Source organism: Colletotrichum spaethianum (genome assembly GCF_022836535.1).
Source record: "Colletotrichum spaethianum MAFF 239500 DNA, contig12, whole genome shotgun sequence".
Taxonomy (NCBI): domain Eukaryota; kingdom Fungi; phylum Ascomycota; class Sordariomycetes; order Glomerellales; family Glomerellaceae; genus Colletotrichum; species Colletotrichum spaethianum.
Window position 1 is genome coordinate 761,886 of NW_026054782.1, and position 15,459 is coordinate 777,344.

At 52.1% G+C, this 15,459-nt stretch overlaps 4 protein-coding genes across 4 annotated transcripts; 2 read left to right on the forward strand and 2 right to left on the reverse strand.

Moving 5' to 3' along the window:
* Positions 1-217: 217 nt before the first annotated feature.
* On the forward strand, positions 218-807 carry ColSpa_05540 (uncharacterized protein; the record flags this gene model as incomplete). The annotated part of the gene is made up of 3 exons (XM_049271752.1): positions 218-286; positions 354-497; positions 556-807. The coding sequence occupies 3 exons, from the start codon at positions 218-220 to the stop codon at positions 805-807; spliced, it is 465 nt and encodes a 154-aa protein (XP_049127709.1).
* A 218-nt stretch (positions 808-1,025) lies between these two features.
* ColSpa_05541 (uncharacterized protein) lies at positions 1,026-2,356 on the reverse strand (the record flags this gene model as incomplete). The annotated part of the gene is made up of 2 exons (XM_049271753.1): positions 1,026-1,329; positions 1,602-2,356. The coding sequence occupies 2 exons, from the start codon at positions 2,354-2,356 to the stop codon at positions 1,026-1,028; spliced, it is 1,059 nt and encodes a 352-aa protein (XP_049127710.1).
* Positions 2,357-10,884: 8,528 nt separating this feature from the next.
* On the reverse strand, positions 10,885-11,364 carry ColSpa_05542 (uncharacterized protein; the record flags this gene model as incomplete). Its single annotated transcript, XM_049271754.1, has 2 exons — positions 10,885-11,143; positions 11,246-11,364. 2 exons carry the CDS (start codon positions 11,362-11,364, stop codon positions 10,885-10,887), a joined length of 378 nt encoding a protein of 125 aa, XP_049127711.1.
* A 3,311-nt stretch (positions 11,365-14,675) lies between these two features.
* ColSpa_05543 (uncharacterized protein) lies at positions 14,676-15,300 on the forward strand (the record flags this gene model as incomplete). Its single annotated transcript, XM_049271755.1, has 2 exons — positions 14,676-15,146; positions 15,223-15,300. The coding sequence occupies 2 exons, from the start codon at positions 14,676-14,678 to the stop codon at positions 15,298-15,300; spliced, it is 549 nt and encodes a 182-aa protein (XP_049127712.1).
* Positions 15,301-15,459: the final 159 nt, after the last annotated feature.

Below are 15,459 nucleotides of genomic sequence, written 5' to 3' on the forward strand. Positions count from 1 at the left end.
GATTCATTAGCTAAATCCCAATGATAGGGGCAAGCATGTTGACTTGACTTGCTAGCCATCTCTTTAAGAAGCGTGAGATTCCCCTTGTGTCCATTTTGCATTTGTTGCTCTCACTCGATATTGTTTCCACTTTTGACACCCAACCCGGTTGACTATCAAGACACTAAAAGCAACACCACCCACTCTTCCCGATCCCCTTGGACCCATCTCAGAAACCATGGGGCTTAGCCAGAGTGTATCGGCCGAGATCGAAATTAAGGCGCCGCCGGCTGCCGTGAGATCAGTGGTATGTGCACTTATTCAGAAATTACTCCATTTGGAGCCAGCCGATGTCACTTTCTAACGGATTGCAGTTTCTGGATTTCCAGCGATACAAGCAGTGGAGTCAGGGATGGACCCTTGAGCTGAAGGAGCCGGGCAAGAGCCCTTCGGACCTGAAAGACGGAGACCAGATCGAGGTCACCATGAAGGGAATGAAGTTTAAGCCAGTTATCAAGGTGAGTGAAGCACCCCACCTCTAACCCCGCGCTTCTCGTCTCATTGACCCCCGCGAAGGAAAACACAAGTGAAGCCCTGCACTGGATAGGTTCTTTGCCGGGAATCTTCACTGGCAGACACCAGTTCTACTTCAAACCCAGCCAGGAGAACCCTGAGGGCACGCGGTTCATCCAGGTGGAGGAGTTTTCTGGGCTTCTGGCATTTCTCATGGGGCCGGGCTGGTCATTTAGAGAGAAGACGCTTGCTGGCTGGAATGAATTCAACGCTGATCTGAAGAAGGAGGTTGAAGGGCCTCCGTCTCAAAATTAAAGACGTGGTTCACGGGGATGTAGGATTTTTTAAATTTTGTTTGTTTGATACCATAGTTACAGGGCCTTTGCATGTTAGTTGAGAGGGATTTCAGAAGATTGTGCTTTTTTCTTCTTTAGATCGACTATGAAAACCCAGCCTGCATCAAGCGCTCTTTTCGCTCGTCATCCAACGCTTCCAATCATTCCAATTTCGCAAATGCAACCGAGCATGCGGAACTAGACTCTCTGCCGCCAACTGTAATGCGCTTTTGGATCCTGCAACAAGTCTCTCATGTCCTTGACCTGTTTCGACCACGGCCCCCTTTCAAGCAACAACTGCTCCTCGGCAAGCTTTGCATACCGCAGCGCCTCTTCTTCCATCCCCAGGGAGTTGTAGTTCAACGCGGCCAACCGGAAGGCGTCAGAGCCGTGAGACTGATCCAGCTGCTCCTGCCTATACAGCGTGATCAGCTGCTCAATCATCTCCTCGTCGACCTTCTCCCCGTTCCAGTGGCTAAGCTGCTGCTCAATCTCCCACATTCTCGTTAGACGTTGGTCAGACGAGCGAACAAACGGCGCGGGGAGGCTACATTGGGCGCATGTGCAGCCGAACCCCCAGTTGCGTTGCGCGCGGTCTTGGCGGACGACGCGGGCGCTGAGTGAATCGACGTAGGAGATGGTGAGCTCCTCGCCGGGCTGGATGTCTCTGACTGCATGGGTATAATGACGCAGGTCTAACTCGTCAATGTAGAATGCGACACTGTACTCGGTCAGTCGCGAGTCCAGCAAGAGGTTGGCTGTGTAGGTACATACTTTGGTCTGCAGTCATGGTTGAACCGCGACACTTCCGGATAGTTGCCAAAATGATGGCCGTCTTTGATCCGGAGGCCCAGCTCAAATGAGTTTGTGTGCATAATGTCGTGGACTTTTTGTCCCGTGGACTTGTGGGCTGCGGCCTGACCCATCTGCGCCATGAACGCCTTACGAGTTTCCTCGGGAAGTTGCGCGGCGGCGACGTCCAGCAGGCGGTACTGACCCTCCAGATCGATCTCATCGACAAATCTGCGATGTACGACCACCGCCGGCGGATGCGCCATGATCCGCTGCCCGCGCCGAATCGGCTGGTTCGCAACGAGACCGAGTCCCTTCCCGGGCATCTCGACCACGCGGAATAGTTCGCTGTCACCCTCGCCCTTGATCGAGTCCGTGGCAAAGGCAGAGAGATGAGATGCTTCCTCGGCGTTGTAAGCCGTGCTCACGAGGACGATGCCGCGGCCGCTGGCGAACGACGGCCGCGAATAGACGCAGTAGACTCCGGCGCACGCGTGAGGGCCATGCCAGCCTTCATCCGAACGCCAAATGTCCTTCTTCGGCCCTTTGGCGGTCCTGTTTGCGGCGAGTCTGTCAAGGGTCGGCGCCGTTGATGTCAGGACTGTACCTTTGCCGCAGGCGATTTGAGAGTCGGGGAGCAGTGGACTGGCGGCGCATGATTCGAATATCGGGTGTTGCGGCTTCAGGCCTCGTGCGTGGCCGAAGGCTACAGCCGCGAGAAGCACGCGCGTCCACATATTGATAATTCTTCGTATTTTTTATTACTCTGAATGTGAGATGAAGGAAAGATTCAGTCTGATGTCTTTTGTGAGTCGCGAGAGAGAAGTACTCGGGAGGGCCCCGGCGAGGCCATCCTCGATGTTTCAAGGGCGCGTTTCATGATCGCCGCACCCGAGGTCTGTGGGTGGCACGCAAGTCCTGAGCTTGTTGCACACTTTAAACACAAGGAACCCCTGGGGAGCCAGGGCGATGAGCATGTTGGAACTCTGCTCATAGTGGCATCTCTTCATCTCTTGTTGTCTGTCAGGAGGGGTGTTCAGACAATATCCGACATGGTCCTTCTCCCCTAATGCGGCGAACTTACATGCAGTCGGAGGTTAGTCGCAGACGTTGGAAAGACGAAGAATTCGGCAAATTGAAATGAAACAATCGGACACTAAGTCTTGATTTTGTATGCCTGGTTTATATGGTGAGTATTTCCGGATATCTAACTGTTTGCACTCGGCTCTGAAGGCTGCCGCAATAGGCTACGGTAATGCGCCGGGCGGGGCCGGGGCCGGAGTCGGACCTACGCACCGGCGTGTGATTGAAGGACTGCATCAACGCAAACTCAAACAACGACATCTTGATGTGATTGGTAACATTGTTGACATAAGTAGTGTCATGTTATTTACTCGTAAAGCGTTGCTAACTTCCATCTCAGAAACCATGTATCATGGGCAACCCAACTGAGAGGTTTAACTAGGTACTAAGAATTATTCAAGTTGCTTTGTGCATTATCATTTCCTCCATGATCGCTGTTCTTCTCGCCGCGCCCCTTGAATTCGTCTAAGGAGCAGGGGTGGCGGTGGGCAAGCAGGCGCAGGCGCTGCTGGCCTGGGCAACCTTGTCCTCCTTGGCGCAGTTCTTGACGGCGTGCTCGGGAAGGACGCTGGCGTCCTTGACAGGCGAGCTGAGGAAGGTCTTGCAGAAAGCCTGGGACTCCTCAAGGCGGCCCGGGACGGAGGTGGCGCGGAAAGAGCGGAGACAGTTGTCGGCGGAGCAGACCGGGGCCTTGGGGCACTCCTTGCCAGTCAGCTTGACGACGAAGGCGCCGCGCTCGATGGTGTTGATGAAGATGTAACCCGAGGGGAAGTAGGCGTACGAGGACCAGGTTCCGACGAAGCCGACGTAGCCGCCGCCCTCGAAGTCGTCGTCCTCGGGGTAGATGTCGAACCAGGCGGCCTCGCAGACGCCGGCACCGGTGGGGTCGGAAGGAATGGAGCGACCGTCAAGGACACGGAGACCGGCACCGTAGTGGGACTGGTAGATGTAGCTGTCGATGACGTACTGGTTGTGGTCGATGGCCTTGGTGGGGTGAGTGAAGACTGTGTTCTGTTAGCATCATGTTTTGTAGCCGATGCGAGGGACTGTCAAAACTTACTTCCGGTCTGCTTGGGGTTCTCGAGGTCACGAATGTCCCAGATAAAGGTGACGGGGTAGCCGTCGGATGCGGGACCATTGCCTCGCGATTCGTCAAGCTCGTCATCGAGGACGAGGTACTCCTGGTTGTTCACGTCGAGAACCCAACCCTGGTGGGTGTAAGAGGCACCCTCGTAGGAGATGCGAGAGATGATGTTGGTGACGTTGGCCTTGTCGGTGACGTCGTAGATGGTGAGGGTGTCCTCGTTGTAGGCGTAGCAGATGTCACGGCCCTGGTAGCGCTTGTCGGGGCCACGGTAGACGAGGCACTGGGCGTCGTGGACATAGCCGTCGCCCTTGGCGCAACCCAGGGAGACGGGGTTGGTGGGATCCGTCAGGTCGAAGAAGTTCAGACCCGCGGCGCAGAGGGGGTCGGTACGAGGCTGGGCACCGACAGCGACACCGTAGTTGAGCTCCTCGTTGATGACAACGTTGTGAGCGCGGCCCAGGGGAGGAGGGCGTTGAAGTGACTGGCCAGGTCAAGCTTGGCGTCGAAGACGACAGGGCTGGCGGGGTCGATGTCCAGGAGCTTCTTCATGTCGAAGATCTGGATGCCGTGGCCGACGGCCTCGGAGCCGATGACCATGTAGTGCTTGTAGGAGCGGATCTCGCGCCACTCGGAGGGGGCCGAGTACTGGGGCAGGCGACCGAGGTAGACAAGCTTGCCGTCCGAGAGGATCTCGGCGAAAGCAGTGCCCTCGTACTGGCCAATGGCGACGAATTCACGGCCATCGTCGTTGGTCCAACCCCAAGAAGACGAACCCTCAGCAAGAGGACCGCCAAGGGCGGCGTGGCTGAGGAAGGAGTACAGGTCGGCCTGGAATCGGTGTTACTCGAGTGTCGTGGGGAAGGGTTTGGCGAGCAAGCTTACATTGTGGCACCTGAAGGTGTTGTTCCTGTCTCCAACGACGGCCTCGGCCCAGCCGTTCACGCAAGGAGTGTAGCCCAGCTCGGGCCACACCTCACTGTTGTAGGCACCAGCGGCCTTCTGGCGAGCAAACTCGGCCTGGGTAGCGGGTTAGCAACACTGGTGGTCATGACGAACGTGTTTGCTCTCACCTTCTTGCTAGCAATGACCTGCTCGTGGATCTTGCCGGAGTCGTAGAGCTCAGCAGCGAGGGCCTCGTTGGGCTGAATCTCCTTGGCCACCGCGGAGGCGGCGAGGACGGCAAGGGAGCCGAGGTAAGAAGAAGCGCGAACCATGATGCAGGATATCCAATTCAAAGACAACAGATGTGTCTTTTCTTGACGGAGGGGAGGGATTGGACTGAGACTAGCGCAGGAGAGAACTGGAGGCTGAAGGTTCCTTGGAGAATCAGAGCAGATCTCCCAGGAAAGGTGGGCGTAACCGGTGGTTTATAACTTCGGGTTCACGGCGTAAACGCGGTTGACCATGACACCAGAAGTCCCAATACAAACCGTCCATACTACGCTACAGGCTAGTCATTACTACCTGTCGAGGGAAATTGGCATGCAGTGGACACGTTTGGATGCTCGTACCTACAGCCCGTCGATCTGGGCTTTTGCTGGGCGGAACCGGGGTTCAGCAAATGTCATCGTGAAATGCAACAGAGGAGGGCTCGGATGCAGCCAGGGCAAGACATGGCAGGACTGGCGGCGCAGTACGTGGTCGGTCATGTTGCCGCATGCGAGGAGGCGGGCGGCCCAACAACATCTGCAGGTCGGCCAGTCACAGCTTGTAGCAGAGTAGCATCGCACCGTGGAAAAAGCAGTTGTCAATGAGCGATAATCAACATGTAATTCCGGACGGTGACCGGTTCGATTGGCCATACGCTCGACCTTTCTTGGAGGCTCTTGGCGACGACCCCGAAGGGGAAGGTCCCGATGTTAGGTGAGCCTTGGCGGACAACGGTCCGGGGAAGCTTCTCAGCCACGCCGCATGAAAGCGGGACATGGAGATCCACTCCTCCGGCATGGCTCTCTTCTCTCTCCTTTTCCTAGGCTGCGTCTTGCTCCCAAAGCTCCATCATAGCGGGCGACGTACGCGGCATGCGCAATCACGTTGGGGTTCGAGCACCGTGAGCTGTTGCTGCTGCAAAGGGAGTCTCCCGTGGCAAATCAGCATATGGCGTATGCCTGGCGGGAGACAGTTCGACGCGTTTGACGCGTCTTAGCTTCGTATTGTAGGCAAACAGCTGCGACCAACAGACAACTTCGTATGCGTTGCCAGCCTGCGCGCGAGGCAGGAACAATGTTTTCGATGCCTCGGCGTCCGATTACGAGCTTCCTCTCCGGATCTACGGCGACTTGGGAGGCCGTCTGGAAGCCCGCTCGCCTGCATACAACCTCCCCAAGCCAATGACGACGGTTCCCGCGTGGCGCCCCTGGCCTCGCCAACCCGTCCGACTATCGTCTCCTCTCTCGAAAAGAGGATGACTTGGGAGAGGCTCGGCGAAGCGAGGTGGTGATGAGGCTCGCCGCTGCCAAAAGTCCTTTGTGCGCGGCATGCACGAGTGCCAAGGCTGTCGGGGTGGGACAGTCGCCCTGAATCAAGTGCGACGTTAGGCGATCATTGGTCCAATAGAGAGATGTTGATAGCCATCTGCCAAGCAAAACAAGCGGCCGGTCCGTCTTGAGTTGGGTTGAAGTGCCCACCATGTTTAGCCAACTGAGAACTTGGATACGGTTGAACTAGGCACCGGTCGACGGCTTTGCTTTTCCCCAATCTGGTCACGAGATGGTTATCTCGAAATTCAAATAACTCAGAACTTTTGATTGCCCGTCTCAGAGACATGGTGTTAGGACTACAGCATGCAAATCATGACTTTAGCAAGCCACTTACCGCTGGTCGCATCGGCAATCATTCACCGGCACCTTGTAGAGGACTCCAACAGGGAGACAGTGGGTTGTTTTTGGTTACATGTCGACCAGTTCCAGCAGTCAATTGGCTGTTCAGCACACAGTAGGTGGGAATAAGCGACTTCGACCGAACTCTATCTGAAAGTTAAAAGAGTTTATTTCCCCTTGAGGTACTGGACGCCGCAATGCGAAGGCAACAGGGGTCATATCAAGTTTGCAGTGGGTTGTGCCCACTAGAAAGGCTCGGCATTTCGCCCACTAGGAGAAATCACATTCCTATTCCACCCCCATTGGGTAGTCGTCGAAGCAACATTCGTCCGCTTACTCGCCACCAGACAAAAAGCCGCATCTTCCACTTTATTCGTAATGGGTTCTCCAAAGGTCCTATCTCCCCCGCTTGTCCACCTAAGCCTCGCTAAGCTGGATTCGGCAGGAGGCCAGAACCATTACTTTGGGCCAACATCGACTCGGCCTCAATATCTCCACATCCGCAACTTACACTAGCCTCGACGCCTGTCAAGCTTCCCCTCGACTCATCATTGCTCCCGAGCAGACGACGCCATCCGGGCTTAACAATCACACCCTGTCGGCCAAGAGTCTTGCACAGCCGCATTACCAACCGCTTCGGTACCCCATCCGGGTTCCTAACTCTCGGGTCTGATATCCGAATCCCCTTTCCCCCATGGGCAAGCAAACATTCGAGTGTCAGGCGGGTCCTGGCCTCAACCAGGGCCTTTTCACCTGCGTTCAATATTGAAGCCAAGACAGCCGTAAGCATCTGAAAGAGCAATTCATCCGCAGAAGTATCTCAGCCCGTGCGCCGGCCAGAATGACAAGTTTGAGGGATGACGATAGCCGAGGGAAGCAAGGCGTGATCATTCTGATAAAAAAACTTTTCGTTCCAAATTCCACCCGAGGCGCTTCTCCCTTTTCTACCTTGTCCAGTCCGTGAAGCCTGCGCCTGTGAAGCCTGGATTCTCTGGCCTCGGTCGATAGCATCCGACATAGTTGCCAACCAACAATCCCAAGCAATCCTGGCACAGCTTCCTTTTCTGATCGACGGCGCACGCGTCGCCACTAAGTGCCTGCCGCTTCTGTCGCATCCATGCACCTTTGTGTCTCGCGTCGCTGCATCCGATCATCCGGCTAATAGAGATGCGGGACGGAACACATAGCATGGTCTCGTTCCGCCCGGCTTCCTTCGCTTAAGTCTCAACCCAATCTCGTATCCGTCTTGATGTAACCGTAGCAGTGACAGGCTTCGATATATACACAGCCAGCAACCAGAAAAGTCCACACCAAAGTCTCTCTAGCTCATAGCCCAGCGGCCTCTTGTGCCCATCCCTTGTCGTGCTCTCCGATCAGGTTGTGATGTAGGCCAAGATTTCTGGGGCATATATCGACGACCCTCCGTGGATACTCTGCAACCGGGGAATTTGACATACGGAATACATCCGTCAATCGGAGACCCCGTTACCCGCGTGACCGGCTTTTCTAGAGCCACGGCCGTTGGATGGATCGCCGGGTTACGGGTCCTCCGTGCTGCTGCTACGGACTCAAGACTACCGAAGCGCATGCTGCGAAATGGCCATCTAATTCCAGCTCTAGTTCCGTTTTGGTTTCGTTTTTTGTCTACCATACCGCGCTGTGAAACACCCTCAATCCAGTCCGATAAATTTTGCTCTGCGTTTTGTGTAGCTTCAATTGCCAACTCACCTGACCAACATCTGACCAACACAGTCTTTCCCTTGCCTAAACAATGTGTTGACTGGCTCAAAAGCGTTCACACGGAGATCGAGGTGATGTCTGGTTCGACGTATAGAACACGATGTGGGACATTGTGTAACCAAGAGAGCCTAGGGAAAAGAGCCACATTCGTGAAGCTCGAACACAGGGTTACCTTGACTCTTTGTCTTCTACCTTTATGATGTGACCGGAAGCATCACTCACTCATTGGAAAGAAAGAAAGTGTAACTTCCCTTACAGATGTCAAGGGACGGATTGAGTACAGTCACAGTATCAAGGATCAAGCTTCACTTGTCCGGATTTGGCTCAAACGGAAAACCAATAAGTACTCGTGTACGGCCAAAACGAAGAAGGTCTCCGATATTCCCATGGCACAGCCGCTCGCTTTTCGCCCCTTAGTTTTATCGTCTTGCAACTTCTTCCGGCATGATGTTCCCCTCCTTTACCTACCTGGCCTCGGTTGCCCTGATAATCAATCTAGTTGGTGGCTTGCTCATCCCATCTTCCGCGACATCACCCTACAACCTCGGATCTCGCTTAGACGATCGTTCTCAGTCTTTAACACCCATGGAACGACAACCTGTTAGATGCCATAACGAGAGCGACTTCCCAGGTCATGCGGATGTTAATTGCGGACATCAATGGGAAGCCGTTGATGAGTTCTGCAATTCCAAGCCCCCAACGACGTTGTTGTCAACCTTGCACGACCCTGCCAGTGGCAGATTCCCTGTCCAATTCAAGTACCGCATGAGGTGGAAGGACTGGCCGCATCAGATCAACTACGACTTTTTCGTCGAATGGGTCTGGAGCTGTAGGACAACGTCCCACTTCCAGAGCGTGGCCAAGCCCTTGGGCAAGGGTGGTGTCGATTGTCATACCATCATGAGAGAGAATTACCTCAACTGTAAGAAATTCCTTTAGAGAAAACCATTCAAAATTTCCATGACCCAGCTGCTCTCCGTTGAAGGAACCACGTCGCAAAGACTTGAACTTTGACTGACTGAGCAAACCACAGGCAACAACGGAGGTGTTGGTGGAAGCACACAGGTGGGATGTCTGCTCTACACTTTCACTGGAGCCAAGGGGGGAAGATGCATCTTAACGGAAGAAGAAATGAAAATAAGAGAGGCATATGACAAAAAGCTCAACATTAAGAGGCCAGATACACCGTGTGGTATGTGAAGGACTTTTTACAAGACGAACATGCCTGGTCGGGCCGTAGCCTCTTGTACCGCAGGCTTTGACATCGCGTAGATCTGTCAATGACTTTGCGGAGTTGTCTGTTAACCGACGGACAGGGTGGAATTTTGCAAGCTGCCATGTGCAAGACTTAGGGCTGCGAGTCTCTTTTTGTGAGCCTGGCAGTAGCCATGTTTATCAGCATCTTGCTAGTTTCTACATGTTTCGTTCTACCTGTAATATAGTTACCAAATTTTCAACCCTCATTCGAGACGGCATTGAAGGAGTCAATTACTACCTCTAACTCAGAGGCGACAAGGGTATCTGCAGAAGCAGGATATCGCCTGGATCGAGTTCTTGATGCTCTAAGGACTGCCACTAGTTGTTGTATATGAGATAAATATCGGCATTGCATACTAGACATTGTAGTACTTCCACGTTGCGATATGAGTGAAAGCATAACAGAATCAATGGGTCCAATAGGATAAATGACCTCGGCCCTATGTTTGCGCATATTATGTTGTTCCTGCATACCGCCAAGATTCCAGGCGCCTCATCCATGTGTGCATCAGCATAGATAGCGCAGATCTTGTAGGCGGGGAAACGCCTCTTACGCAGATTACCAGCCGGGTTCGGATCCTCCCGATAACTAATCAGTAGAAATCCAAGCCATAGTAATAATAACCAGCTTCAATCGACAACTCAAGCCAGAACATTATTGGTTGTCTTCAGATGTGACTTTTGTTCAGCCATCTCGCTTTCGAAAGGCCTCCAGCTTGTGTGTTTACTGTCCCTCTGTCCGTATTTCGCTCTCAATACTACTCAGCAAGTCAAGCTGCCCATACACATATTGAAGGGAACGAGCACTACTACCAGAGGGCTAGGTGTATAAGCAATTTACCGGGCTTGCTTGTTACAATATGGCGGGAGATTTCAAGACCGATAAATGGTGACCCAGGCCGGAGATGTTGTGGCAGACACATAGGAAATCCCATAAGAACCGGATAAATCTACTAGAGGACAAAGATACTAGACGGCTTGTCTAGGCACATGAAAGAACAATTTCCGGTATGACATGTCCGCCATGAGGATGTGCGATGTTGTCCACGATGATGCTCAAAGCTCAGCCTTTTGGCTCACAATCTTTTGGCACGGCTTCGCGTTTTATCAGACAGATTTTACTCACCTCCCTAACTAGCAGAAAGAATTTCGAAACGGACAAGTTGTATAAGAAGCGAGTGTCTCTTTGATCCTTAATTACTTTGGAAACGAACTCAAGCGAATATATCCTCCCCCCGCAAACGACTTCCCTAACGCGACGGTCGCTATCTGTAAACAACTAATTGATACCGTTGTTCCACTTGACACACTTAATACGACGACCATCAGCGCCTCTACTATCCAGGTTCACACACGGGTGGCTTTCATCATTCGCCCAGCTTCCAAGCAAGTCGCCGGTGCAAGAGCCACCGTCACCAGTCTTTCCACCGTAAAAGAACCACGGCCCGGAGGCAAAGTAGACAGAATGGCTGGTGTCGTCCATAGTGACGTCCACGTTGAAGTTGCTTTCATGCTCATATGAGGCGGTTCCTTGGGCACTGTCGTGAAGGAAGGAGAGTCAGCAGGTGTTGCGATGGTATGTCTCACATAATGAGAAGCAAACTGAAGTCATGAGTTGGAATCGGGCGCAGAAGACATACCAGTCGCCGCTCGAGAACTCGTTGGCCTTACGATTGGCGCGAGGAGCAATTGCCGAGGCAGAGACTGCCGTGGCGGCGCCCAAAGCAAGCATGACGTTGAGAATGAAGCTGGTATGCATCTTGATGGTTGAAAGAGGACTTCTGGTGGTGTTCGTAAGTCTAGTTGATGTGGATTGAATGGTTTTTGAGGTTCTGCGGTGTGAAAGATAGTTGAGTGTTGAAGCTGTTCTGGATGATGAGGAATAAGAAGACTTGTTTCCTTCGTGATTAAGGACCTATATATACCTTTCCGTTCTTGTGGTTTAACAAAAGAAAAACATCAGACGTCAGTAGGCGGAGCAAGGCAGCAGGCCGAGCACGAGAATAGTACGCGCTGACGAGGATCTCGCATCCGCTGCGGCTGGACTACGACAGCAGAGATCTACAGAAAGGCCCAATTTTCTCCAAAGCCGTCAGCACGAAGATCTTGAAGGATCGCATTTCAAACTTAATTACTTTCGGCTTACGATGATATGTCGTTGTTCCGTTTGTTCGTCTAGGTTGCCCCTTTTCAATTGCCACTTCCTCGTTACCTAATAGCAACTCACCCGTGGAATGGTGAACAACTCTGATTCGCTGAGGTGTAGGTAATGTGCAGCTCAAGGCTAGAATACCACGCTTGCAGTCATTCGGAGTGAGTAGTGTCAACATTCTCAATTGCCTATAGAAACAAGCTATGTCTTTCCGGGTGATCGACATAGCTCATGGGTCTCGTGGCAGAGTGCAGCGGCAACTCATAGGATCCGATTCTCATCGTGTCCCATGGGATACGCCTACAGCGATTGGCCTAGTCGGAAAGTTGCTTCTGGGGGCTGGAGGAGGCATCAACAGGGGGGTGGGTTGCTAAAATAGAGATCATCCGCAGGGGTCCTCAACTAGGGGATTTTTTTTTTTGAAATCAAGAGACTTGACGGTTGGCGGCCACTGGTGCAACACTGACTCAGAATATGGGTGCCTGATGCGTAGCCTTTGAGTTTAGCCTTGTGGCCGGCCTGTGCACTAAATTTAGACTGCAACACCTGGAAGCAGGTTGATCGATGACGCGCGAAGTAGCACTGAGAAGGATGTCAAGGGCGGCTAGAAGGGACTTTATCCCTTTCATCGCTGGCGACACGGCTCTTCATCAGACTTATCCCGTTGGAATGTAAGATGCATCAAGTCGGGGCGAGGTCTAGGATTGATGAAGGGAGAGGATCGGCGCATGGAGGATTGATGACTTGGAGGCAGAAGGATCGTTGACAGAAACAAAACCAAAGGCCAACGATGTTCATGCGCCGATGATGACGACCCAATATCGTATGACATTTCACCTAAGGGTTTATGGTTTTTGTCTCGACTTATTGTACTACTTTCGCGGATCAACGTCAGACTACCTCCCACAATTCTGCCACGACTGAACGCCCTTGTTCTCCGCGACCGATCGTCCTCTGTGAAGCCGGCCCAGATAAATCAACTTCATGTTAGATATCTATTATGACACTACGCCGAAGTAAAATGCCTCTGGCCGGTACTGTTGCACACGCTAGCACTCTTCGATGCTCTTGACGGCTAGGTCTTTGACTTTGGTCAGCCTCTAGACGTTGCCTGTGGAAGAGTGGGTTACAGCAACCCACAATGGGGCATTTGGCTTGCTTTTCTTGGTACTTCGTTAACATGATTGCTCTTGTATCCCACTGCCATCCCCGCGCCCATGCTTGTGGCTGAAAGAGCGGTAATCAAATCAATTTGTCCGTCTCAACCAATTAGCAGCTGGAATTGCGCAACTCAAGCTTCCGCTGCAACTGATATAATGGATATCCATTGGTGGCCCGCCAGGGCTAGGACACTTTGTGGATGTATGTGCTCCCCTCGCTACAAGGGCCACAATCAGCATTACCATTACTAGGTTCAATATGGGCCGTTTCTCTGTTTATAAACCTAGTCAATGGCTTGCTCTACTAATACATATCTGAATTGACTCCAACACTAGTTAGTACCTCAGCTGGTGTGAGAGCCTCTTCATTCGCCTGAATGGGTTGACGGTTACTATTACCATCACGCACTCTCATCGTAATTGACACCAACTCCAGCCTAAATATCTGGTACTCAGACCTATGTTGAAATTTTTAATGCTTGATTTGTTACATGAGATATGATGAAGAGTAGTTTTCTGTTCCCACCACCATTTAGGTAAGCAGGTAAAATGTCGATGGGTGACTAATACGCGCCGAAGCCGGGTTTCGGTGCTTGACCTGTGATCTGCCTATAAAAACGTATCAGAAGCAAGGGGATTCTCGAATTGTTGTTCCTACAAAAGTGGAAATGAGAATGAGAAGCCTTTTACGTAATGTTAGAAGTTTAGTACTCGGATCATAGCAAAATTGCCATCTGTGAATGATGTAACTTGGAGATGGTGAAAGAGTCTCCGGGGGAGCCTGTTCACTTTTATGTTAGTCTGAAGCAAATGGTTAAACATCCAGTGATGCTTGGACTGGGTAATGACTGCGACGTGACTGTTGCCCTCAACCGAGGAAAGAGAGTGCGGGTAGCCTATGCGGGGAAACCTGGTAAGTGCCGCAACCTGGATCCTGGTACGTCTTTGGGCATACCGATATTTAACCCCCACTCTTCCCCCAGGTTTTCGGCACATCACGTCTGTAAACTCTAACAGTATCCAAACTCTTGACAACCAACCTCCTCATGCCAATCCTTTTCACAAATCATAACTCTGCGAAAAATGACAAGGGAAGACGACGATTTTGAACTGTCAGCTAACGAAGAAGCACTCTCCCCCAGCGCAACGTCTTCAACACGCAGAAGATCACTCGCCGGCTCGAATCAAGGACCGAGGTCAAAGCGCGCCAAGTATGCGGCTGCTGCGTGGTAAGAGGTCGACCATCTCAAATTGAATGGGTCGAAAGCTGACCCCAATGTAGTTCTGATTGTAAGAAACGAAAACTCAAATGTGTGAGATCAGAAAGTGAAGAAGAGTGTCAACGATGCATTTCAGGTGGTGTAAAATGTGTTTTTGGCCCAGTGTCCTCGCAAGACGACAGCACCGTTGTGGGGGAAAGGGCGAGAGGCAGGAGGAAATCTAGGCAAAACAGGTCTAAACTTCACCTAAACTGGGTCATCTGGTAAAGCTAATCCCCTTGATAGTCAACCGAGCGGTGACCTTCGAGGCGAACTCTCCATGCTTAGGGAGCAAGTAGCCAGCCTAGCCAACACTGTTGAAAAGCTAGTCTCGGATAAAAGTCGTCAATTGAACTCGGCATCTCCGGCATCACAACATCATTTGTCGCTTCATGACAACTCCTCTGCTCAAGCAGACAAAGAACCCAAGCAACCACAATTTGTCGGACCCACCAGATCAGCCTTCAGCCTGAAAGTTGCCAAGACCTCTTTAACGCGGATGGGCATCTCAGCACCAGATCCAGTCATAGCAGCGGTCAGCGAGTCTCTTGCGCCCACTCGGTATCCTTCGCCAGAACAGTCCGAGCCGTCTCAATGGGCACTTGGAACAGACGCTCTTCTCACCATTCCTCTCGACGAGTCGATCCGTCTTCTTGAAGTCTTTGAGGAAGAGGTCGAGATTGTTTACCCCTTTATCGATACACGAGAACTGATAGAAAAGGCGAGTGCAATACGCGCGTATGTTGAGGACAGCACGGATGTTACGGCAGCAACCACTGTCTTATCGACAAGCGTGGACATCAAGGACGTGATCCTTGCAAAGGTTGCCATGGCCATTAGCATGGTAGTTGAGTCACATGGAAAGAACCATACAAGTACCAAGCTTGTAGAGCCTGCCAAGCAAATCATTTATCAGTTATCGATCGATGCCGAGGCCGATCTCAAAGTCATTCAAATCATGGCTATGATAGTAAGCTGTGACCCATTTGCAAGACCAGATGACGAAAGACTGACGAGGGGGCAGAGTATTTACTATTTTTTCTCAGACGAGGAGCTCCTTGCGTGGAGGAATATTGGCATTGCAGCGCGAGCTGCTTTGGAAATGGGCCTGCATCAGAATTTGAGTCTTACTGACAATTTCCCTGACCCGAAAATACGCAACTTAGCGGTTCGCGTGTTTTGGTGTGTCTACGTCTTAGATCGTCGCTGGAGCTTTGGAACGAGCTTGTCTTTTGCTCTTTTTGACAGAGACATCGATCCCAACTTACCCGAACCAGTAAGCA